The sequence below is a fragment of the Corapipo altera genome, unplaced genomic scaffold (genome assembly GCF_003945725.1).
Source record: "Corapipo altera isolate COAL_440 unplaced genomic scaffold, ASM394572v1 2b, whole genome shotgun sequence".
Taxonomy (NCBI): Eukaryota; Metazoa; Chordata; class Aves; order Passeriformes; family Pipridae; genus Corapipo; species Corapipo altera.
The window spans coordinates 15,919,596-15,947,357 of record NW_020884874.1 but is presented as its reverse complement, the minus strand read 5'-3'; the positions used below and the strand labels follow the sequence as shown (position 1 = coordinate 15,947,357).

The 27,762-nt window shown below is 38.1% G+C and overlaps 1 protein-coding gene across 1 annotated transcript in view; it reads right to left on the bottom strand.

Annotated features, from left to right (window-relative positions):
- Positions 1-1,895: 1,895 nt before the first annotated feature.
- Positions 1,896-27,762, bottom strand: part of RNF217 (ring finger protein 217) — a 58,551-nt gene continuing 32,684 nt past the window's right edge. Inside the window, exons 3-7 of the mRNA XM_027632405.1 lie at positions 25,972-26,205; positions 19,236-19,400; positions 11,389-11,590; positions 4,591-4,662; positions 1,896-2,464 (exon numbers count right to left, since the gene is read on the bottom strand). Coding sequence (XP_027488206.1) covers positions 2,391-2,464; positions 4,591-4,662; positions 11,389-11,590; positions 19,236-19,400; positions 25,972-26,205 — 747 coding nt within the window. The 3' untranslated portion in view covers positions 1,896-2,390. The remainder of the gene's footprint in view (positions 2,465-4,590; positions 4,663-11,388; positions 11,591-19,235; positions 19,401-25,971; positions 26,206-27,762) is intronic.

The window sequence follows — 27,762 nt, the reverse complement described above, 5'->3', positions numbered from 1 at the left end:
AAATTAATCCACTGTATAGTTAATTACAGATAATCTCAAGTACTAAAATATTCTCAAGTGGAATAGTTTGACACCATGTTACAGACTGCATTGCAAACCCAAATCTATCTATATATATCTCGCTCTCTGAGGTCTGAAGGTTTTTCTAAATAATACAAAAATATCTTCATTATTTGACATTTAAAGAGAGGAATAAAAATCCCTGAGTAAGCCAAAGACAACTGATATGTATAGCCTCAGAAAACACACGCAAAACCAAGACCAATTTTAAGGCAGCTTCCAACCTCAGGCAGAACACAAACAGAAAACTGATGCATCTCAGAAGAAGAAATCTAATTAATAGGTGGATTTGCAATGACAATAGGTTTTGAATTTTATTTCTAAATGTCATTGCTTCCCTGCTTAATTCGCAAATCTTAGAAAGATACTGCTTCTACTGCTAGGACAACAGGGTCAACATGCACTTAAATTTAAATGGAAATTATTAAATAGTTGTTGACTACTATGATGTGCTTGCACACACTGTTTCAACAAGGAAAAAACAAACAAACCAAGAACACAAAACAAGAAGTTGACAGAAAACAAGCATACTAGCCAACTACAGAAAGCTGATATTTGTGTTTCCAGGTAAACAAAAGTCATCAGCTTCTTCCACTGAGGTTTTGAAGTCAAAGTGAGTATCTTACAACAGTATTATCTTGGTGGGGCAGAATACCATTTACTTAAAAATTACAACTGGATTCAGATGTAACAAAGAAAGGGGCGCAAAGTACAACCTCCTACATGATATGCTATTTGTAAACCTAAATTTTGAAGTCTGTAGACTCTTCAGGACATTTCCCATCTTCCTGCTTCCCCCTTTCCCATATATACACAAACATATATATATATATACACACACACACACGTGTATCTTCAAACACATACACTGGAAAAAAGTACCTTCACAGTACAAATTCAATCTTCTTTAAGATCAGCTTGTATTTTTACAGTATAAAGTAGGTATTTTTCTTGATCAGTTCCTTTCTTTGTTTCAGTGTTCTGCCTACACAAATTTATTTATTCTATTTTTTCTTGGAAATTATATTTGTATGATAAATTTGGGATAAAAAGTGTAAAAATTCTCAATAGCTGATTCCTAATGCTGAATTAGATTGCTTTTGGGGTGACAGACTGAGAAAGAGGTTTGGTAGCAAACAGTGGAACTCTGAAGCTAGGAAAAAAGAGCAAAGATAGCTATTCTCTTCAGAACTGTAATGCACCAGGAAGACAAACACTAGAAACAGAAATTAAGAATGAAGTGGTCTCCTAAGAATTCATGACCCCTCCCCTTAGCCCAGATTCACAGATTTTCCTCATGAGACATCAGTGGATACTCTAAGACTTGCGCAGCAGCCTACTTAAACGAACAAACAAAATGTGCTATTTAGGTTATAAAATTTCATCAAGTCTATCTTCACACAACTAGTGTGGAGCATGTGTATCATATTCCAAGTCAGAATAGAAGAGCAGGTTCCCATCTTCCCTGCAAACACACTTCAGGGATATCTTGGGACAGAATAGGCCACTGACACTTCTTGTTATCTACACCCTTCAAAGTTTTTCTGTACTGTGACAATTTAAAAATGAAGTGCTCTTGTAACAAGTCTTGTCACACCCCTGCCATTAATATTAATAGACTGTCATAAATAAATTACTGAAGTGAAATCAATCATCATATTCTTAAGTATCACAGAGCTTCAATACTAAGGATATTTCCCTCTGAGGCACTGCAGTTTGGCAGTGGCAATCTACAATCTTGCCTACTAGCAGGAGCACTCAGAAGATAACCAGCTGTTGTGTTCTGGCACGTGACGGGGTTTTGGTATGCTGAACAGAATGCTGTGTGATGGAAGTTATTTACAGAAGTAGTTTTTAATACCAAAAGTAGTATGCTCAGTATACAGTAAGAGTCCAAACACTTCTAAGCATTTCCCCCTTAAAGGCCGACACTGAAGTCAAATGGAGCACATGTTAGCAGTTAAATGCTTTCTTCACAGGCCAAATCGGTAGTAGAGTTGTAGCTACAATACAGACTTTGATTGTCTAGTTCAGAAACTTAGACTCAAAAAAACCCCCTCCAAAGTAATAATTAAAAAAAAACAAACAAAACCAACCAAAACCATTTAAAAAGCAGCACTCAGGGGGCCCATCTTGCTGAGAGTGCACCAGAGCAAAGAGGCTTTCTGGTCTGCAGTAGTGTTTTCGGCTGAGGGAAGATGGCAGGAGAACCCCCATTCTTCTTCCAGGGCGGTGGCTTTGATGCTGTTACCAGCACTGTATTGCTCTGTTGCACAAAGCACGTATAGCCCTTGCAGGACCAGCTCAGTTCAGGCGAGTAAGGTCCATCCTCACCAGGGCATACCTGTCCGTGACCTTTTCCTCTGCTTTTTACAAAGGCAATAGATAGGAAACACAAATAAACCTGCCAAAAGAAGAAAATACAAAGAAAATCATAACTAAATGCAATCTCTTGTGCGTATATTGTGTTCTTTCAATATATGTATTCAGGTGGAGCTTTATACATCCCAAGAGAATTTCGACAAGGCATTTGGACAAGCAGAAAAGATATTAGCCTGTAAGAGTCTCTTCAATAATGAGTTGAGCTACACTCATTCTTTCCTTTACAACAAATTCCTGCTAATCCTACACCCATCTCTGACATATTAATTTCTGAACCATGCTGTTTGGTAAAAGATACAAACAAAACTTTTAAAACCACTCTGGAAATCTTTAGATCTAAATCCAAGTCTGATGTAACTAAACTAGTTTTCAATTAGTTTCACATGCAATAGAGACAGCATGCTATAGCTTTACTTTTTTATAAATATTACTTATTTTTACAAACATCTTTATCTATTCTGAAGTAATACCAAATGTTTATCCTTGCCTGGGCAGGATACTATTTATTCTTAAAAGTCTTTCGAGAGAAAGCAAGCTGTAAAAAGTAAAATAAATCACATTTAATCAAGTGAAAAATAGTTTGTCACAGGAGGTACTCTCTCAAATCCAAATGAGATCTCCCCCTTTCTCTTGGCACCAGCTGACTGAAACGGCCAAAGATTTCCTTTTCAGACACCACTAGAGTAACAACATAGAACAAAACACTCCCACAATCACCAAGGTTCTTGTTTTGCTCAATAGCCTTGTAAATGGTGCATAATGGTTTTCGGCTATGATACTGAGATTACTTTAACAGTGGTGTTGGCAAAAAATACTTCTGTAATTATCTCAAACCCCAAAACTTTCCCATAAATAATCCACGTTTTTGGAACTGCTCATACTGTTGCTCTTGACTGTATCTTATCCAGCCATACCTAGGATAAGACTGCAATGGCATGCCTGCAATTGCAATTAGTGTTATTATATTACTGCAAAACCCTATTAATTTTTAGTATAAGCAAAACAGTGGATTACAGATCATACACTATATCAGATTGAAGAGCAAAACAAGTTTTACTGGCATTAAGATGTTTTTATTGTCTATATTTTTGGAATAAAAATGCTACTGAATAGAATAAATATTTAAGATAGACCCCCCCATATATATATATATATCTCTCCAGTGAAGGCAGTCTAAATATAGAAATTAATAGCAATATTCCTTATTTAGCCAGATGTAGTCTAGAAAAGTTGTAACAGTATTTTGGTTATAGGTTGACTGGTTATTTACAACCTTATTAATGTAACTCTCCTGGTATATTTTGGCTTTATTATATTAAAATAAAGATGTTACATCCCAACATGCCTCAGGGCCTGCACTGCAAATTTTCAATGGAGTAAGTGGTTTGGTGTAGAGCTGTGAAGCAACATGATACCCAAATGACATATTACTGCCAACATAAAGAGTAGATATGCACTTGCATGAGCAAAATTATACCTTGATTGTCATGGCTAATTTCCTTTCTGCAGGAGAACTCAGCGAAGCCAGGCAAAGAGCAGATTTGCTAAAATAACTACCTCCACATTAATATAACCACATTAACAGAGCTTTGATACTATATCAAATGAGTTCACAGTACCAGTTTTTGTGATGGAATCCAATTTGGCAGCCCATGCACTAAATCATATTTTGAGACTGACTCATCCCAATTTGCTGCTTTGTTGCTGCTGCATCTTCAAGCTGGTGAGCTCTTGGGACTATGCCTAGTGCCCCAAAAATCTTGTCATGCACATGGCCAAGATCATAAAACTGTGATTCAATGGGGTGATTAAAGGGCAGGTCCAAGTCAGCCAGCCCCTAGGATTATGTGTAAATTACTCAAGCCTTTGTAGTAGTTTAACTACACTAGTTAAAGATTTTGGGTAAGAAAACCAAATATAGGAGCAAAAATAAAGCTAATAAGCATAAAATGCAAGTAAGGAAAAAAAACGCAAACAAAACCTAGAGTCAAGCTTTTTAGAAAAAAAAAGTCATGTGCTTGATACCAAAACAGTATCTGTGAAATGTGTACTTTGTGTCCATCTCTTTGAGATGAAAATACAGAGAGTTCATACAGTGAAAGTCACTGCATAATCAGGATTAGCTTCATTCACATATGTAACTCTTACCTATTACAACAGCTACGGCTCCCAGTGCCAGTCCCAGAACCAGTATTAGGGGTGTAACGAGTAGTTTTCCAGCTGAAATATAAAATTCATTAAGCAATTCAAAGAAGGTATTTTTATTCTTCCCTTTCCAACCATCCATAAACATTTCAATATCAGACTCCCAAAAGCCAGTTCATTTTTTAAATACTTTACCTTTACAAATAGGATTCCTATTTGCAATTTCATCCTACAAATCCAGGTAGGATCTATCACCACTCAACCAGCTCCCTGCACACATTTCTTTCTGTACTCTTCACCCACCACAACTCTTCGAGCACAGCTCATTTTGTCCATTAACAGCTTGCATTTACTTCTGTTTCCATTCTGAAGTCCCTCAAGCATTGACAGGAATGTGATAGCTATAAAGCCACTATCATTTGGCTCCTCTGGAATCCAACTGCACAGCAACCACCCTGGAAAGATGCCAAGCAAACTAGCATCTTGGAAAGTTTAGGTTAGCTCAAGGTGATGAGAGCACCCCCTCTAAATATGCTTTTTCTTGCTTTAAAAGGCTACAGTGAAGTGCTTGTGTACAGTTGTGATTTAGGTCTAAATCAAACTACAGCCAAGTCTATTTTGGATCAACATTTGTAAGGATATGTTGTGGTACTTACATAAGTAAGGCAGCAATGTTGTGCAGCATACCGGCTAGAGCATATGACCAAGAACAAATAAAGCATGCTCATATTATTTACTTCTAATGAGTTCATGATCATGGAGTGAAGGCAGGGGTCCTTCTGAAACAGTGAATCTGAAACTGAACTTAAAACCAAGTTATCTTTCTTGAGTTGCATACTTCAAGTGGAAGAATCTCCCTGTCTCAGTTGGCTGAGCAGATGGATCTAAGATATCATTTGTCTGAGCTGTTTGAAAACACAGAAGGGAAGGCATTTTTACTGATACACCAGCAGTCTGATCAGGGACTTGAAATTTGGCAAGTCTCTAAGTCAGGCATGTGTTTGAAAGATCACCTCTAGAATGGGAGAAAAAGTGAGTTTGTGACTTCTCTCTTCCCTGCCATTCCATCTCTCAAGTCACTCGTATCAGATTTCAGTAAATGGATTACTTCATTCAATAATGATGTAAACCTCTCCATAACCTGAGACACTAATTTGAGCGGTCTGAAGGAAAAATTAGATATTTTGGAAATATTTACAGCAGTTAAATGAACTGGTCCTTTTCATGCTGTTTTGATAGCTTTTAAATTTCATAGTACTGTTGTGGGTGGGAAACATTAATTCCTAGAAGAAAAAAAATTGGCAAATATTATTTGTATTACTCTAGTTGCTAGGCATCCTAATGGTAGACCTTCTTGGGACTCCACCGCGCGGCGTTCTATACACATAGAAGTTGTTACCTAAATTATTCAAGTGTAGACAGAAGGATGAATGTAATGTGATGGAATCATGACACACCAAGCAATGACACTGGGACTAAGGATGTTTATTGCAGGCACTGAACTGCCCAAAGACCCACTGCCCTATGTCTGTTAGCTCCAAGACTGCTAGTGGAGAGAGCAAATGTAAAACCTGCCTCAGAGTTGAATGAAATCTTGGGTCATTAGCCCATGTGATGAACTCAGCAGCAGGTTATGACCCAGTTTGGTATTGTCCAAATCTAGTTTTTAGGGATAACTTAAGAAGAAATGGTTGTAAACAGAACAAGCCTCAAAAGGGAACCTCTTTTACAATCACACTCAAATTAATAGTAAATAATTTCTCTACTGGGTCACTCTGCATGAAGACTTAGATATTTGTGGTAATGTAGTAACTGTATTTACAGGTGTCTCAGAGGGTCACCTTACTTGTGATACAGAGGATCATGTTTTTCTGCAAAATGATGACATATTTCAGGAAACATGAGGGAATATTTTTCCCTTCCATAACTTTGGGTTTGGTTGAGGGGTTTAGAGTAATATATACAAACATCCATAAATACTTCAAGAATTCTTTGCCATGTAAAATATTAATAAACTAGTTTTAGAAAACAAATTTAATCATTAGCATATGGGAAATAATATGTTTTATCTTTTAAGTCTACATATCATTATTGTTTAAGCAGCAGAGACACTAGAAAAGTCTACTTACAAATCAAAGTAGCCATATCTATGTAGATTTAAGTTCTAATAAAACTTTGCAGTTGTTTTTAAAAGAGTCCTATCACGTGTATAGAGATGACTTCTTACAAATCAGACCGACTTAAATGATGAAGTTGCTAATGAAGGTTAGATTATAGAAATGCATGCTTCCTTCTGCAGGGCTCAAAGTTGTGCATACATAAAGTGAACCTTGTGCTCTACTTGGGACAGGAGTCAGTCAGATCTGAAAACATGCTGCTTTTCCTATTTCAAATGCTGCTTACCATGCAAAAAATTAATTTGCTTTAATAGCTTCATTGCATGTTGTGTCCTGTTACAGATCCATGAAGTACCTAGTAGTTAAATTTGAATATAGTTCATCCAGCTGAATTCAAGTGGTACTCCAGTGACATCTTAAGTACATTTAAGACAGCTGAACATGTTTTTCCTTTCTGTACAATTCATCACTCACTCCAGTTATAATGAAACATTCTGCCTTCAACACTTTAGCCAAATAATTACTATGAGAATGAAATCTCTAAGTCTGCTGGGACTGAATAATAAAAGCTATTTCACTTTACTGTACTGGTCACAGGACAAAGTTTCTCTAAAAAACATGTTGGCTAAAGAAGGGGAAGAAATGTCATCAAATTTAGAGATCACTTCCGCTCTCAGGTTTTCTACTCCCTGTGATTACTATCACATTTACATAACAACTAGTTTGTGAAGAAAAGTATGTTTAAATTGATGCTGCCATAAATGCTTTTCCCTTATTTTTATTGCAGAACAGTTTGTGATTGTATGCACAAACCCTTGCTTCTCAACAGAAACCATGACAGCATGTCAGCCTGCCATGAGGCATTCTTTTCTTTCTACACACCCTACCCAGTCAGATTTTAGAAACAAGTCAAAAAAACCTTTATTGAACACAGCTACAAAATCACATTAACTTAAGTATTTCTTCTCCATAGTAATAAAGAAGTCATAGAAAACACCCACATATCTAGCAACACCTCACCAGTCTCCCACTGACAGCCAAGATAAGATTCCCTTAATTCCCACTACTTAGCTAGCTAGTAGAGGCATTTTACTACAGGAAATCGAACCTTTATTTCTTACTACATGTTACTAGAATTTGAGACTTTGCTTTAATGGACTGACTCTCTGCTACCATCTCTTCTTTCTTCTGCTGACTTTCAGAACAGAACCAAAACCCAGGCTTGTACTCCAGCATCTCCTGATGATAATGCTTCTCTCTTGCCTAACAATGTATTTATGTATTTACATTTACAGTTCTAGCAACCAGGATATCCCTGAGCCTAGGCATGATCCCTAACTGGAATTCAACATTTCGGAGTTTTCAGCTTGATCATAAGTCATTAAGACTAGTAAGCTTCAGTTCAGCACAAAACATAAAACACAAACAAACAAAAAACAGTCTCAAATATCATGACAAAGTAGAATCTGGTGGATGGTTCATAAAAGAAAGATGAGCAGGTAAGCGAGCTATTATTATTTACTCAATTTCATGATAACAGAAGTAACCAATGAAATCATTAGGAATCAATGAAAACCAACAGGACTTTTGCCACACAACACACAGTAAAATCCTAGAACCTCTACCAGAAATGTTTTGGAAGCCAAAACTTAAGAACTGTATAAACTACCAAAGGATAAATCTACTGATAGTTATTAATCAAAGGTTCAGATACAAACCTTAACTAAAGAAGTGTCTTGTTTAAAACAATGATTACTGGAAACAAACAGGGAGCAAGATCTTATTTCTAACTGACCACTGCTGGGGACAGACTCACCAGGCAGACCTTTACACAAGCCCAGTTAACAGGCACAGATCAATTCTGTTGAAGTTTCACAAAGATAGATGATCCTAGCAGATTTGCAGCATTGAAAATGGCAGAATCTACAAATTGAACTGACACTGTATCACAGTTCAGGATTATACCTTCTGCAAAGAAAAATGTCAGTAGGTACAATCTTACAGCAATATAATGTTGTCTTAAAAAAACCCACATGTGAAAACCCACATGTGCACTTTTGTGGAAAAAAATACAAAAATCTAGACTAGCTCATATATGCAAATCATAGCCAAAATCTAATCCAATGGAGGAAGAGCTGTGACCTTAATTCCAGATTTCAAATCTGATGCAAATTTTTAAAGCTGGTAATTTTTTGTTTTCATGTGTGAGTTCTGTTAGGGTTCTGGAGTGTTTTGGTAGTTATTTATAAAGTGTAACAGAACCAATATTAAAATTTAGAGTTCTAGAGATGACAAGGATTTAAGTCATAAGCATCAATGCAGAATTTTTGAATTATTGTCAACTTAGGTGTTAACAAGCTATTGTAAAAAAGAGGGTCATTAACTACATGTGCTGGCAGGTCCAGCTAGCTCTGTCTCTATTCAAATGACGACCATTCTTTTGAGAAATTGCACCATATGACAGTGGTAGTCCTGTAGAGACATTTTTAACAGAAAGTCCCTACGAGAAATGTCATCTGAGGCTTTGAGCTTTGCTAATCTTTCTTATTTACTAATTAATGCAAACCACAAGTACACTTGCAAACAGGAAATTAAAATAAAAATATTTTATACCTTCTCTATGTGTGATCTTTTAAATATGAACATATACATCTTCACCACTGAACTTTAATTCATATATTCTCTTCCACATTTCTCTATTGCCCTCAAGTTGATGTTGGTAAATAAAATAATTTTGTTTCTTACTAGTTACAGTTGTTTTATTTTATAAGTAAAAGGTAGTGTATTGTTGTTTCCTAAAACAACAAGCAAGGTAAATATAAACTAATTTTAATAGTACTTATGCACATGCAGTACGTGCATCTGTATTTGGGACTTCTTATGCGACACTAAAACATTCCAACTACATATTTAGATACCTTAAATGTAAACCAATGCAAATATTACCAAAATGATAATGTTATTTTTTGGAGATCTATGCTGTGATAAAACTCACTTGTTTTATCTTTGCATCTCCATTGCACAGAGAAGGTTTAATCTTTGGCCTACAAGCAAGATAGAGAGGGATTTTTTACAAGTGCATGTAGCAATAGCACAAGGGGTAATGGCTTCAGACTGAAGGTGGGCAACTTAGATTGCATATAAGTATTTTTGTAATGAGGGTGGTGAACCACTGGCTCAGGTTGTCCAGAGATGCAGTGGATGACCCATCCCTGTAAACATTCAAGGCCAGGTTGGACAGGGCTCTGAGCAACCTGATCTAGTTGCAGATGTCCCTGCACATTGCAAGTGGGCTGGACTAGATGGCCTTTAAAAGTCTGTTCCAAACCAAACTATTCTATAATTCTAATAAGGCTCCCCAAGATTCTGTACATGAGCAGCATTGACTTGGTTATGTCTCTGAGAACGGTCTGTTGCTACAGCAGATACTAATTACACCAAATGTAACAAGATCCATTTTAAAACAGCTTACATTTTTTGCCATTGTGGCTATTAATAAATGCTCTTCTGAAATCTTACTAAGTGCTTTGAAACAGTTCTTGAGTTTTAAGTCTAAATTTATTCATGAAATGTTTCTACCCATGTGCCTTAGTGCCAGAATTGTTTTTAATCTAGACTAGATCTTCTCATCCACTGGTATTAATATCTACAAAATGTGTCAAGAGCAGGCACCTCCAATGATTTTTCAATTTTCATCCACTTTCTTGTTATTCATGTATCTTTAATTCATCTCTCTGATAAAGTTTGTTATAAAGCCTTGCAAGTTCCTGAGGTCAAATTAATGGGCTTGAATGACTTATTGTTGCTTGTTAAACAAGCATTCCGGGTTTGTGAATCTTCCACAACTTTGCAGATCAGCAAGATGGGCATTTTTATTACCAGGTCTATGGTTGTGTGCCAACTCTTGTGTTACTCTAAAAATCACCCAGTTTTCTTACTGGAATATGCTGGACTCAGGAGTAATGTTTTCACCTCAGGTCTGCTGACTTATATTTCCACATGTACAGACTCTTACCTTTACCTCTGCAATCAACATCACCAATTGATAAGCTCAAAGCATTTCCTAATCCTAGGTGAATTCCAAGTCATTTCCAATTTCTATGACTTAATTCAAAGTACAAGAAGTTCTATTTTCCTTATCAGGTCCCCAGTTTTTTACATTAATACAACCATTTTGTATGGTTGTATTTTGGGATCATATTTCTGAGAGAAAGTAAATTTATATTATTTTCTTTTAAGCTGAATGTTATCTGAACTGAAGCTAACAGTTAAAAAATAACCCAGATCAAGTTCAAATCATAACGGCGCTTTATTCAAACAGATCCTTAACGGAGAGGTTAAAAAAAGATTCCTGCTCTTATCCATTTCTCCTATATGCTTTTAGAATAATAAACACAGCCAGCCACATGCATATTGACAGCATTTTTCCAGTTTGCTTATGTATTACTAAAAAAGGTTAGGAAACAGAAGCTATCATTAGAGGACAAAATACTTACTCATACAAGTCTATCTAAAAAAGGAGTGCAAATGTGATATATTTAAATATATTTGATACCTCCCCTTTACATAACTGAAAAACAAGTTGCCCATCCAATACTTTAAACCATGTTTTACTTTAAATATTGCCTTATCCCCCCAATCACTTCATTGTGCAGCTCTCCACAAGGAACCTTTATCCACTCACCACAAACAGAGCCTCGCACTAATCTCCTTAAATGTGGTCTCTCGGGGAGGTAGCGGTATTTGCATCCAAAGATACTGAGGTTTGACGTGTGATCTCCAAAGAAGCGGAGCTGGCGGTATCTCTCCCCACAACGGTAACAGAAATTAGTATTACACTGCGAACAGGTCATGTGGTCACACCCTTCGGTTCTCTGGATGTGGATCTGTATGAGAAGAAGGAAAAAAAAAGTTATTTTCCCCCTTCCTTAAGCACAGGAAAGCAGCTACCCAGTACAATCCATGTGCCAGATGAAAAGACACTGCAAGCAACACCTTGCTTAAGTCTGCATTTGCATTAATTAATACTGCAGCTGGTTTAAGACAATAATGGTTTTCTAAGGCAAGTTTCAGAGCATTAAATATGAGTTATAAGTTGTTTCCAGATTTCCATTTTCTGCATAATTCTCCTTCCTTGCTTAAACACTCTTCATATCAGATGAGAATATGAGTGATCCTTGCCCTTACTGAAAATTTGTTTTTATTTCTGAAGAAGACACATTAGCACTGAACTTTATTAAAAATAAAAGCAGCACAGTAAATGTAGCTATGAACTCTGTTTGACCTCTCCACAGATGGGTTTTCCTCTCACACCACCTGTGCCCCCATCCCTTTCCCATCACAAATTGATTTGGCATTTTGTAATATACACCAGAAAGACACTGCTGTTACAGTGAATCGTTTCACAAGTATTTTTGTTGTTGTGGCATTGTTTGTTGTTGTGGGGTTTTTTTCCCAGAAAGATTCCACAAACCATATTAAAAATTACACCAAGGATCAAGATGCCCACAGTAGAGCATGAAGCAGGGCTGCCTAGGTTCTACATCCATCTTTCTGCTGATTGCCAGCAGAAATAGTTCCATTCCTGTATCTCCATGTACTCTTCTGCAAACTGATAAAATTTACCTACTTTGCACAGATCTAATAAAGCTCTGGTTTTTGTTAACAGTTCCAAGAGTCTTTGGAGAGAGGGTAATCCTGGTCCTGAGTATTCCATGAAATCAAATACGATTACATGCTACTTTAAAACGTGTCAACGAAAACCACAGCTAATGGAGTGGTAAACACATGCTCTTCCTAGCCCACAGAATTGCTACACACATCCCACATACAACCCCTGTCCCACATCCTGAGACCACATTCCACAGTGGTCCACAGAAAGGCAGATAAAATTACCTAATAATTGAGGCTGAAAGTGACTCTTGGAGGTCATCTATTTTAACCCCTAGCTCCAAGCTGGACTAACTTCAAAGTCAGATCAGATTGCTCCAAGTCTCATCCCATTAAATTTTAAAAATTCCCAAGTATGGGTATGTCACAGCCTCTTTGAGCAACCTGTCCGACCATCCTTCACCATTCTCCCTGGGAATATTTTTTTCTGTTACATACAACCGGAATTTTATCTGTTGAAAGTTGCAATGGATAAATGAATGCCTCCTGAAATTCCTACAGATATCTACATATATTTATTTTTCAGGGAGATACAGGAGAAGACAAGGCATCACCACTCTGTGACCCTGCAAGCATCAGAGACACTGAAAGCTCAGGTACCTCAAGAGAGGCTCATGGCTCCTGAGGTATCCAACATTATTGAGAGGGTCATATGTGTTTGTTCTTTGGTGCTGATCAGAGGTCATCTGGGATCACACCTGACTCACCCACACATCTACTGAAATTGGCACTTTATACATGTAGCAAAGTGATGTTGTCCACCAGCAGTATTCACGATAAAAGATCCAGTGGCAGATGTAGTTAACAGCAGTTCCAGATACACCTGCCAACATCTCTGTGTCAACAGCAGTGATCCCAGAATTTGCACTTCTACACTTTCAAATGCTGCTTTCAAACATGAGAGGAGAAAGACATTCACAAAAGAGAGAATTGGGCTATAAAAATACTTTCTAGTGAGAAAGGATTCTAGCAGACTTACATTTGCCCCAGACAAGGGATGCAAACAGCATCCCTTGACCAAGCAACCCTCTCCACCCTGAGAAAGCCTGCTGTATCACAGCTACCCTGTTTTCCAGAAGCACCTGAAAAAACACCATTGCTGATGAGCTTTATAAGCCACTTGATTTTAAAGCTTTCACATTTAAGCACCGAATAAGCAAAGTAGGAACAGAAGTCTACTCAATATTGTACCAACTTAAGCATAACTTACAAAGTTATACACTATTTTCTTCTAGAAGGGACATTATATTGTCAGTTTGACTTTTGTTTTTACTTTTCAGGTTACATGTGAAAAAATGTTGACCTTGCTCATGGAGCCACAGTTTAATGTAATTCCTAAGATTAACTTGAACTGAAATGAAGGAACTTTATTAGTGACTTAATGTATTTTAACAAATCAACTTTAAATTTTAATTCCAATTAGTTTTTTAGGGGACTGAAATTCAGAAAGCAACTATATGGACTTCTGCAATTTTAGAGGTAACTTTCCTTATCTGCTGACTCCATCTTAAAAATGTACCTGAGGGAACTAGATCTTATCCCACTGATGAGAATTAACTGGTTGTTTTATCTTCTTTTTGAATCAAAACCATTGAATTCTCCTTTCTCTTCTCTAATTTACCAACCCAATTAAGTTACCATCCATCCTAACTGAAAGTCTGTATGAGCCTGGAACCTATAAAAACCCTAGATGCAAACCAAAACTACTTCATGTTTCAAAAATAAAATAATTTTTTTGGTAGTAAGAACTTCAAGGAGATGCTGGAAATAGTTTTATATGTTCTACCATTCATACCTTTCATAAATATTCACACCTCTTAGAAACTGCCTGCCAACTGCCTACCCATGCTTTCCTAGATGCAAACCAGCTCCAGTTAGCTAGGCACCACTGCTGAACCATTTGACAATCTACTTGTTTCTACTCTAAGTCCTCCAGTCATACCATCCTCTTTAAACATAAAAGAAGTTGATACTTCTTTTATGGGATTTATTTTATCACAGACACATACTGCAATTACATATACTTTATGTTGGTTCCTCAAAAAGTAAACCATAAAAAAAAATTTAGTGAATACTTATCTGCACATATGTAACTATCTTCAAAAGCTGCAAATCTGGAACAACTGGTTGTACTTGCCCATATTTTTTTTGTTGAAAGAACTTTCCTTTTTACAGTGAGGAGAGACTTTATCAAAAAAATGAAGTAAAAAAAAAAACAAACCCAAACCTCAGATGCAGGGCTTGGACTCTCGGTCACATGCACGCAGACTGACAATGCCAGATGAACTCTGCTGCTTTCAAGCCTAAGACATGACATCTCACCAGATCAACTTCAGCTCTGGTTCACATGGACATGCCTCCCTGCCCTCCAGATAATCCACTGACAGAGATGGATTACAAATCTATAAATTGAGAAAGTGATAGCTGATGGATCAGATATCACATGACTGTTCCTGCTCCACTGGCAATACCACGGTATGCAACAGGCAGCCGGGGGAATGTATGGGGCCAGGAATGCAGCTTGCTATAGTTAGCTGCAGCTGTGTGGGGTCCAGAGCTTTGTAACTGCAGGGTTCCCAGCAGCACCATGAGGGTAGAGGAGGCAAGGTGAGAGCATGATGACTGCAAGCACAGTTTCTGCCTCCAAACATTCAGTAAATGCAACAGGCTTCATCCTACACCCAATATCCATTCAAAACCAAAGATGTACCCTCACCTTACAGGGGAAGGTTTAGTCATTCAGAAACCCAAAAATGGCTTCCAGAACAAGAAGGGTAAAAATTACACATCAAAGGCAAGCATACCTAGCTCAGAGTCTTAAGGAAACAACTAAAGTAGCACAGTGGCTATTTCAGACCTTCACTTTACCTCTGAATGTTACAAGTCCTCTCATAGAAATCTTCTAGGGAAACCACTGCCAAAAGTTCTGAGGGTGAGAATGGCTGTTTCTCCTGTACTCCTGAAGAGAATCTGCACAGCTTTATCCCTTTGTATACAAATAAGGACCCTCCTCCCTCCAGAGGATGAGAATTAATTTGCAAAGCACCTTCAAAATCTATGGCCTGAGCTATAACACTTATAGTAATCAGAACGGATAAGCCACAGATAAGAAGTACACTCTCCTTTATTTGCATTGACATCCTTGTTTACTTAAACTTCTGTTGCTGTTCAAAGCTTTCTAAACTAGAGCTGCTGTGTGGTGTTTCCTCAGACAGTGCTGTTTTTGAAATCTGTGGTAAGATAACACCAACATGAAGTACTTCCTTGGTTTGCTGTACTGTAAAGACACTTGCGGAAACAAAGGCATTTTCCTGCAAACACCTAGCTAGAAATTGTAAAAAATAAACCCCTAAAACAGTAGTAGGGAAAGACAAGTAATGTTATAGATTTAGTCAAATGGCATCCAAAAACACGTAGCAAGTTTGCATGCATTAGCCAGCTCTCTCTAGAACAGGACCAGCACTTTTTGGACAAGTCTTGTTGAGAAAAATTGTCTATGCTGACTTCCTTAAAATAGCTTATAGTAAATTTGGAAAAGGTTCTATTAAAAACAAAAAAAATATATAAAAACTAATTTAAGATACAGTTTAAAAAAAGTAGCGTATCTCCATACCAATATACAATCAAAACATGGATCTACAATTACATAGTTGGACAGTGTGTAACATTATTATCTTATGTAAACATCCTTTAGAGAGACTAGGTAAATATAAGCTATTCCTATTAGATTCACTGAAGCTGTATCCAGCTACAGCAAAAAGCAATCAAGTTTAAGTTTATTCAACAGTCCCCACTATATTTAGATTACAAAGGATTATGTTCTTTCAAAGCACTTACCAAAACCACTGAAAAACTTGTGAATACTTGCCTGAGGATCTGCCAATACATACATGCCCCCATAAATGTGTTTGCATTTTCTCACCTGCATGCCCAGACAAGATAATAATAGTGCATTTGACTTCTCTGTGGTACAGCTACTTAAAGAGAGAGTCTGTATGTGTATGCATCTATGTGGTGTGCATAAATAATTATCTCCAGAAGGTATCTGTAAAATATGGTCACAGTTTACACTGTAATCAGTAACTTCGGAAGTTACCAGTAATTTTACAAATTATCTAAGCAAAGAAATTCTACCACTGAAATTTCTGTCTCTAATTTTTCTTAGTTTCAGTTTTAGCGTAAAGACTGAATACTAATATCTTCAGACAAAATTTCATCTTGACTTTTCCTCAATCTGTAAACTTTGGCTGCTGCAAATTTTTAACCAACACACTAAAGAGGTTAAAAATAAAATATGCTATCACCTGAAACATTGACTATGTGGACCTAGAACAAGAATAAATTAAATGGTATGTTATCAACTCTATTTTCTCTGTCTTTCTCTTTATTTTATTTGGAAATATGATTGTCATTTGATTCAATGTTATTTTATATAGAGGTTTTAGGGGGATGGCTGGAGAGAGAAGTGTTAGGTCTAATCCTCTTGACTCCAAATTGTTAACTGTTGGAATGCCCAGATATCTACTAAAGACTTGATGAAGAGTGCTGCCAAAGATGTATTTTTTTAATTACTCAATAACTGTTGAAAAAGAAGAAAGAACAACAGTATCACTAACCATTGGCTAACTGGTCCTTTGATTACTTGCTAGTTATAGATTTGACTTAAAAATAAACAACGTGTTGATAGAAACATTTTGGAGATTGCAGACAGGAAGAATATTTTTCATTTCTGAAGAAAAAAGCATCAGGAGTAAGGGTGGGAACAGTTTCTAACAAAGCTGAATTCCCTCTTCAATATTCACTTACAATACACATCAACAGAAAGGACTTGACAGAGTTTCTTTTTTCTGTGCTAGTTTCATAACTTTCCATACTGCCTCCCACTATGTAGGAGGTTTTATTTTCCTTTGATTATGGAAAGAAACCTAAAGTGTTTTTGAAACTAGCAGCCTAACTCATGCCATTTTATGCTTCACAATTAGTGACAAGCCACAAAAGTTTCAAGTGTCTAGCCTTTTTTTTTTTTGAAGATGGTGAAAAGAGTTGTACATTTAAATATGGCATTTTTAATTTATTACTTATTCAGGCTGAATATGTTATAGTTAGCGGTTTTAGTTCCTTTCTCTTTCCAGCTAGCAGCCTTCTTCTCTCCTTGTTTTTCCACATTCATACTTTTTTGCTTGGTCCACTTTCTTCTTTTTTTGGACAACTTATTACAATAGTTACATTATTTGCATTGTCACAAAATCTGAATCTGGACACAAGTCAAAGAATTAAAACCAAAACACAGGTCCCACTCGAAAAGGAACAAAGGATTTTATTTTATGACTTCCCAGAAACTGAACATTTTTAGAACTGGCTCAAACCTATCAACTCTTACCAAAGAGCAAGCTGTAAAAACTCTGTTAAAATGTCACATGTGCATGAGGGAGGGTAAACAACTAGCTGCTGATTTTAGAGCTTTCCAATTTTGCTTAGTGTTTCAAAATCTTTCAAGCTATGGCATCACAGGCATTTCTTTCCCAAAGACCAAAATGAGACACTTACTAAGCTGATGAACATTTTCTTATTTGCACAGTGTAAGGCTCAAAGTGTGACATACACTTGGTGTATTTACGAGTAAATCTCCCTTTCAATATTTATTTTCCACCAAACATTCCAGTTTTCTTACTTTGTCCTGTCTATGCAGATTTAGAGCAATAGAAAATTTCAGACTAGGTATTCTCTTTCAAAAAAAAAAAAAATAGTGAACCAAGGTAACGGCTCCTTCATTAAGGGCAACCAGGTCAAGGGTATGCAGGGCTGTTGAATCTCATTTGAGTAGTAGGAAGTATTTCCTATCCTGGAATAGATTAATGATATTTTTAGGGTGTATGACTATTGCACTTCACTGTTGAAAATTAAACTAATTAGGAAGAAACACTTCACAGAATCATCTAGGTTGGAAAAGACCTCAGAGATCATCAAGTCTAACCTTTGACCATCACCTTGTCTACTAAACCACGGCATGAAGTGCCATGTCCAGTTATTTCTTGAACACCTCCAGGAATGGTGACTCCACCACCTCCCTGGGCAGCTTATTGCAATGTTTGACAACTCTTTCAGTGAAGAAATTCCTCCTGATGTCCAGCCTGAACCTCCCCTCGAGCAGCTTGAGGCTCTACTAGAGAAGTCCCCAACCTCCACCTCGCTACAACCTCCTTTCAGGTAGTTGTAGCAAGGGATAAGGTCTCCCCTGAGCCTTCTCTGGGCTAAACAACCCCAGCTCCCTCAGCCACTCCTCACAGGATTTACCTGCTGGACCCTTCACCACTTCACTGCCTTTCTCTGCACTCACTCCAGCATCTCAATGTCTTTCTTGAAGTGAGGGGCCCAGAATCAGATACAGTACTCGAGGAGTGGCCTGTGAAGTCACACCTTGAGATGTTACTTGTGCAGAACTGACATTTAATCCTAAAAAACTCACAATTTTGCCAAATCTTAAATTCTCCCTTAAACTGAATTCACTCAAACTCCCTAGAAAACCTGACAAAGGGTATAATATTTCTCTACAGCTTCCCATTTCTTTAAAGTTTTATTTTAGGAATGATTTATTCTGTAGTACATTCCTTAACACAAACCATTCTATGATTCTAAGCATATATCAATGCCCCCCCTTACTATTTCCATAACGTTGCTTTTACAGGCAGATATTCTGCAGAATCAATACATAAACCAGCAAGTAAAACATCTGACCTTGTTTTTCTTAAGGGGTCATTGAAAAGCAAGTGTGAATTTCATTTTCAATGCTGAGCAGAAGTTAAAAATATTTATTTTAATATTTAATAAACAATACCTGCAAGCCAAGGGAGAGCAGCTCACCTTGCATTTTGGACACTTCTGGGCATTCCTCTGCCCATGTTCAATTTCGTTGGCCCAGTGACGTAACAGCTTGTCTCCCTTCTTGTATTCTTTGCAGTTAACGCCTTCATGCCAGGGAGAGTGGCACTTGAAACACCAAACAAATTGGCAAGATGGACACTGGATCTGTACAAATGAGAAAACACCACATGTTTACAAGCTGGACGCTGATCCAATTAGAAAGCCTGTTTTAAAACCACTGCTCTTCAATTAAGAGAGTAGCTGCTCAGCAAAGGTCCAGCATCTTTTGAAGGGTCTGTTTTAAAAACACAAGAAGTTGTGGAAGCTAGCTTGTTCTATTTTTTTTTAAAAAAGAGAGAAAATACAGAAGCAATTGCTAAAGTCAGGAAAGGCCTCAATCAAACAAAACACAAGTAGCTTGGTTCAACCATAGGAACTGCTCCCCAAATACATTGTGTGGCTCAACTGACAAAAGGCAAAATCCAGGAAGCTTATTCACTTGCTTCCTACATTTGTGAGATCACCTAAAAATTAGCAGATAGTTTTCATTGCAGTAGATCTGTCGTCTTCTAGTAATAAACTTCACTGCCAAGGCTATTATCAGAGAGTACCTGGTCTTCTGAGAGGGCTCTACAGAACCCAGAATGGGTTAGGAAGCTATATTAGAAATGGTCCTGGGAACAGGGGCCATGAGCAAGGTTCTCATCCAAGAGCCAGAATGACCAACTGGAAGTCAGGCACCTCCTTTTGCTCTTGATTGCGTAAAGGCAAGCTGAGGCTGTGACAAACAGCCTGCTTGCTACACACCACACCTAATGGCAAAAGCCAAAAGCTATACTCAAATTGAGAAAGGATCTATTCTTTCCACTCTCTCGGTTTTAAATCATCATGCCAAACAGGTACCATCGTCATCATGTCATTGCTTCTTCCAGAGCCTGCCCATTTTCTGTTTGAAAAGCTATGGCAGTTGCTGTGTTTGCCAAGTAATAAATAGAGGCACATTCTTATCTGATGAAAGACAGGCCTCCTACCTGGATTGTGACTCAGGAAAGCAAGAACTAGAAGCCATATTAGACACAGGCACATCCAGGTTTTTGCAACATGTTCAATTCTGCTGTGTTTGGTTGAAAAACGTTTCAGCCTGAAAGATGGGAAATCACACCTCTCAAGCCACTGCTGAGCCCTGTCCACTATCTCCAGTTGCAGTCTACGTCTGTCACTACCCTGGCTTTGTACCAGCTGATGGATGGGATTGAGGGATTCCACCAGCCAAACAAAGGTTATATCTGTGTCCACATTTGGTTCACCACCAAACCATGGACATGTCTGTGCTGGCCATGCATGGTGTGGGGGTGCTGTTCAGGAAACTGCATCCTAGAGTGTAGTCACATGTGAAATCCCCAAAATGCATTTCTGGAGTTCTCACTCCCAGCAGTTGCTGTGCCCTCTGTTCAGACATGCTAACTGGTGGTGTGCCTCCTTGACTACAGTTAAGAGTCCAAAGTAGGTGCTCTGATCTCCCTTATATGCTTTGCTGGGGGGTAGCCTAAATTATTTATATGTGCAATCACTACATCTGTCACTACTGACATGATAATACCAAGCTGATCTGATCTCTGATGCATGACCCAGAAATGAAGCTGTCTGTTACCTTTAACGTTATTCCCCAACTTCTATACACAGAGAGAGTATTTAGTTTTTTGCCTTTAATGTTTCACATTGCAAACCTAATTGACATAATTGTTCAACCTGAGCTTTTCTATGACCCTAGCTAACCTATTTTTCAGTGGCTGTCTAACTTCACCAGTAAAGAGCAATATTGTTTTTTCCACTGCAGCAGTGTCAAACAGTCATAGCTTGGTTTGTATTGTGCGATGTTGTCCTAGTTACAGAGGCCAGGACCAGTTTATTACTATGTGGGTATAACCAAAACTGTGTATTCTACACCCTCTATGTCATTTCTGATGGACAGCTGATAATGGATCATTTGCAGCAGCTGCCCAGGGCACATCTAAGGACTCAGCTGTGATAACTCCCCCCATCCCAGGGAGGCATTAGCACCTTCACACCCAGCCTGAGGGGTCATCTTTGCTAGTGGGCCATACTGGACTGGTATAATAGGCAGCTGCAACACCTAGACCATCAAAGACTCCAAAAATATCACAAGACTCACTTAAATCACCCATTGTGAAACTCCCTGCCCTGGGGGAGATACAGGACATTCCCACCTGAACCTGAGCATATATAATCTTGGGGTTTTGAGACTTCTGGTATCACTAGTTGGATCCAGAGGAGGACCAGAACTCCAACAGGACTGCGACTGCCACTCTCAACAAGACTGTGAAAATTACCTCAACAGAACTACCATCATCACCTGGACCAGCAGGTTTTCCTCTCCTTTTACTTTGCACCCAGGGGGGCCATGTGGTGCTCAGCACAGGGGCCAAAGAACACTGTTCTGCTCTTGTCCCAGGGGGCTGGGCTATACATCTGTTTTTGCGGGTTAAAACAAGTTTTTCTCTGTATCATTACATCTATTGTAATTTATTTTTAGTAAATTGTAACTCCAATTTATAATCTCTCTACAGTTGGGTTCATTTCTCCCACTGGTTCACTTTTAAACCAGCACATCTTGACCTGTTTAACCACATATTATACTTTTAATAAGGGTCTATGCAATGTGCTGCTCAGTGCATCACTTCAGCTTACCTCTTCACGCCAATCCACATCTGTGGATCATCAAGTGCAAGAACAGGAATTAAGGGTCGAGAAAATTTTCTCACTACCCTTAAGATAGCATGTTCCCATTCATGATCCTTTGCTGGGCATACAGCTGAAGTGCACAGAAGTGAAACAGCACCAAGAAATTGAGAGACTTTCTTCTCATTACAATACATAACATTTTAGTCTGTTACCATCTACTGGTCATTATCTTTGTAAAGAAAAAAAATATTGTATGTGCATTTAAGTATTACAATACATACATTTCCTTCATATCAAGCAGATACAATAAGAGTGTGACACTAAATTCTGATATCCTGTACCCCTTACAAGTATCACTTACTTTTAATAGTTGTAGTATTCAGATATTTGAGACAGAACACAGATGTTAAAAAAATACAAACACAAATCAACAGGTAGAAAAGCTGCAAGTTAAATCTTCTTTCTTAAAAAAAATTGCAACTTAATTTAAAACAAGTTTCGTGGGTTCAGTTTTGGTTTGGTTTTTGGTGAAAATCTGACACAAATTAATTGCAGGTTCTATCTTTCTATTATAGCATCTACATAAGTGAAAGTAATAGAGCAGCCACTAGGATATATATTTAAACTTACACACATACTGACATCACCTGTTTCCAAACACATTAATTAGAAAATACTGAAATACAAGATGAGGCTACAACCGTATGAACTTGAAATAACATTTTTTACCACAAATGGCCCTAACTAACTGAACTAGTGAGAACTGTGTTTCATTACCAGTTTCCTCTTCCACCTGCCACCCTGACAGCACCTTCCTCAAAACTGAACTAGTAAATTGTTTTTATATTTTGAATGGGCCACTTCCCTTCTCCATGGTTCAATGCTGAGCATACACTAAGCAGGCAAAGAAAATGATGTAAGTACTTACGAACCTTATTTTTCTTGGAACTAGTGATCACAAAACAAACTCCTAAACCCATTCGAACTTGGATGCAGTGTGACACCAACATGCTTAAACAGAAACACAAAGATTGCAGAAATACTGCAGTCTTTCATATTCTTATTCCACTCTTTCTCTGCTGTTCTGAAAGAAAGTCAAATATGATTTGCTTTATGCTTCAGTATTAGTGCATGAATCCATCGTAACAAGGGCACAGAAGTGCTATCTACATATGATTTAAACCAGTAAAATATAGTCCAGCAAAGCAGAGAAACTATACCTACAAAAGCCCAAAACATTAACCCAGAGTTTTTTCAAAAATGTTTTTCCTCACACAAACATTTTTCCATTTATTGTATGGTTTCCATTTCCAAAGATTAGAATTGAGAGGATGGATATATACACAAACTTCTATGCCTGGAGGTCAGTCTATACTAGAGGTCAGTCTCCCTTGAAATAGAAAACCTTACACAACTCTTAGTTCTCAGCTTTCTGAAACACTGACCTTTGAAGCTAACATTTTTCATTTTCTTAGCTAGCCTTTTTACTGCAAACTATTTTATTTATCAGTTTCCTCACTTCTCAGGAAAAGACCTTTCAAAATCGATAAATAATTTCAACACAAAACACTGATTAATATGACATGATGATAGCAAAACTGACTGCACAGGAAAAATATTCTGAGAACCTCAAGGTGCAAAAAGCTTAGTTGGATTTTCTGCTGGTAATAGCTATATAATAGGATGGTCAAACTAATTATGCAACTAACTGATCACATGAATTACAGTCTCTAGCTACAGCTACTGTCACTTTATTTGAAAATAAATATGGGCTCCGGCCCAAACAGCTTCCTTCTCCTCATCACTAACCCAACCTCTTTCTTGTAGCAGCTGAAAATGAAGCAACAACGAAAACAAATGTTGTGTCCCATTAGGGCTGATCATTGATCCAGTTCCCAGTGTGACACCAAAACATCAACATGAGCAAAAGCAGGCTGGCAGGAATGAACAGCTGAGGGGAAAGACGGAAAGCATGGCAAAATCACCATATCCACAGCAGTTGAGGCTCAAGGTAGGTTGAAGTGATAAACAGCCATGAAGATATCTGTGACTTAAAGGTTAAAATCTGATCCAAAAAGTGAGGAACTACTTGGTATAAATAACGCAGATCAGCTGTATCACAGTATCTCTGCTGGTATGGACTCCTGCTAGTTCAAGAGCAACAAGTTTCAGAAACTCTTCACCAGTTAAAACAAAAGATAGTTTATCTAACAACTGCATTGAAAACACATTCAGGACACAGAGAGGATGCACACAAGCAATCACATGAGAACCTAAGAAAACCAAGATAATATCGGTCCACAGCTATGTGTGCATGTAATTACTCACATATACTCAATTTCTGATATAGTCTTCTTTCTAAACCTTCTCCCTGCAGCAGAACTTCTCTTTGTGCTAAGCTTAGAATAAATCACTAAAACTGTGTGTATACCAGAAAACAGTAGATGTTCAGGGAGCAGGGTGATGCCCTGTGGCCCATGATCATCCATAATGTTGCTAGCACTTTCCTAATTATATTTCTGACTAGCATCAATTAGACATTCTTGCACACAACACCTGGGCTCAGCTCAAAGGACACATTTTGCCAGAGTCTGTTCCCAGGAGACTTAAGCTCTGCAGATCAGAGTTACACATAATGAATCACTGCAGGACCAGTAAACTGCTGCTGGCTTGTACTATCCATCACAGTCACCCATTCCTTCTGATTGTAGTTTGTAGGGAAGTCATAGGAACATTTTAACTGTAGCATTTTGACTCAGAAAAGAGCACTGGTTATGCCTTGAGGAATATTCTCAGATCTGGCATGCCCATGATACAACAGCTGCATCACCTATGACCCACACTTTTGAGACAGTAATAGCTCCTGACACCTTAAGGGAGGTGGCTGTAGAAGCCTTACCTGCTCTGATCTACCCTGGACTACATCTCATATGTGGTGATGATGAAGCAGATGGGTGAAGGAGAATGGCCGTGAGCGGAAGGAATTTTACCTGCAGTTTCAAATTTTTCCATCTCAATGTAAGACACCAAAAATCTGAAAACATTGAGCCCAACAGACATTGTGATTGTGGCATGTAATTCATGCCTTGCACAGATATACATAAATAGCTCATAACTCAGAATTAGCTTTACCAATTATTCAACTCCAATGAATACACAACCTTCTACCTTTTAATCTTCATACTGGGTTGAATCTTATGCTGTGTAATTAGAGTTATCTAAACAGTCATCTAAACTCCTACTGAGGAAACTGGTTTGTCCAGGAAAGGCCAGCTCAATCATGAAATTAACCACATCAAATCTAATAACCGGATGGAAAACTAACACAGAACATGATGCTGCAGACAGAAACGTCATTTTCTGGAATTTAGATGGACCTTCAGCAGCACAAAGCTTCTTCTAAACTCTTGCTTTTTATCTTTGATTTAAATCACAGTATAAGCAAATCTTCTATGAAAAGAAATGCTGTAGAAGTGGGTTTTTCCCCTCCTATTTCTCAAGTTTTTGCATTGTGAGTGATGAGGCTACAGTAATGTATTATGTCTGGTAAGAGAGTGAAGAAATCAAAACCAAGAAGCAGGATGGACAACAGCTCTATTACTAAGAAAGGAGTAAAGCCAACTGCCTAACAGCATAAATGACCAGAATTCATTTACTCAGAGTTTCAGGGAAAAGTTAAGGGCAGTGTGTCTAGAATTACTGGTTATAGTGATAAGTTCCCTTTCCCCACTCTCTTCTGATTGTGACCATATTGTTTGCATGTTGAGAGAAAACACTCTTTAAATTAAAATGTATGTCAGGACAAAATTACACTCCCTGCCAAAAAAACAAACAAAAAAAAGGGCTGAAGTTTAAGTCCTTGAACTATTTGAAGACAAGTAAGTAGTTAATCAACAACATACTACAGATTCATATTTCTAATCACAGCTTGCACACAGCTCCACTGAAGCAAAAAAAGCTCATTTAATGCCCACCAAATGCTGTTCTACTTTTGCAGTGCCATCTAACCCACAGCCCTAGCAAGCATGCTCACTTTGTATTTGTTCTCCAATTTGGCAGGGGTAGGAATGTGGCCTCTCCTCCGGAAGGTTGTAAAGTGCTTGCACTGAGGACATGGCTTGGTGCTGGAGTCAATGCGGCTGAGTTCCAGGAAATATTTATACTTGATGATGTCATCATGGGGCAGGTTATAGAGGACAGTTGTTTCATCCAGGTGTTCGCTGCACTCTGTGATAGGGCATTTTATATCCGCTTGTCCCAGCTGCACCTGCATATGAAAGAAAACCCGTAAGAGCTGTATGACCTTTTGCCTGGAAAAGTTAAGCAAGCATTTGTGAATTCTGTGAGCAAAAATAATTTCAAGTACTGTAACAGCCCACAGAGTATCAAGCATATTTTCTTAAAATTATTTTGACTTACATCAAGCACACTGCAATTTTTCTAGAGAGTATTTTCGAATCTAAATAGGAAAGCTAATTACCCTTATGACATCGGCAGGTATTAAATATACAGTCTAACTAGTACGTACCATGGCTACACACGCCACAAAACCAAAACACAAGTCCTAACTGGCAGAGTCCATCCAGGCCTCCGTACTTTGGGTGTATTGGTCAGAGCTCCAATATCATGGCTCATATAGGCTGTGAGAAAGCAGGCAGTGGATACTGTTTCACTGCAAAATGAGCTGGGAATTAAAGCATAGAGGAATTAAAAGTCAATTTAAGATCAGAGTCTAGCAGCTCTAACTCAGTGCTAGCCCTGCGCTGGTTCCCGCTGAGCACACTCAGTGCCTGTGCAGTCTGCTTCCAAGAAGCTCCTTACATGCCATACTGCAAGTGCAGAAACTTTTAGCTGAGCCTGAGGCTGACCAAGCTAATAAATTTCCCCAGATCTCAGAGTCAGTTTTAAAACACACACCTCCACCCCACCTCAACCAAGAACAACAAAAAAAACAACATAAAAGAAAACTTAATAAAAACTGAACTAAAACCAGGCACAGAAATAAGCTTGAGGTTAACATGGCAGAAACTTTTGTTGATCTAATAAGCCCTGATGGTCCCAAGCAGATCCATATGGTCAGAAATCCACAATGTGTTTCCAGAGCTCCTGGATCCAAGAACCGAACTGGACCCAGATCTGCACCCTTCATGCTTGGCAGGCTTTAACAGCTTGGACTCCATGCCAAAACACCAGATCCTACTTGGTCTAGGCACACAAGAGTTGCATTTGCTTGGCAATGAGCCAAAGTTAATGAACCCTGCTGGATCTTGAGAGTCTGCAAGGACCCAGCTAGAACATGTTTGTGTCTGTCCCAAGTAATCTTGAGTGAGTGAGTTTTGACTGTACAAGTGGAGCTGACCACCAGCCAAGTCCTTCATCACTGAATATCTCCATGCAGAGAAAAATGAGTGCAACCAGCCGGTCTTTCCAGGAATTAGTGTTTCAAGGTTGGCAAGTTTGATTTCCCTAGACTGCTTATTCTTTAGCATGCTCCATTAGAGGAACCTGCCAAACAATACTCTAAATAAAATGGAAACACCTCAAATTTGGACGCAGATCTCGCTGCTGCACAGTGGTACCAGAAGACACAAAGACTCTACTAATGACGTATTTCAGCTAAAGGACAGAAAACCCCTGAAAAGTAACACAACACTGTCATTGCTGCCTCAGCAATTAAGCCATATGGGCTCTAACTGAATGATAATTTAGTCAGGAGCCAGAGGATTGGAAGAGTCATAACACCATGGTATCAAACCCAAGTTTCATACTGATTTCAAAAAAATCCCTGCTGCACTACCTCTATTCTCTCAGCAATGTAGCTAAA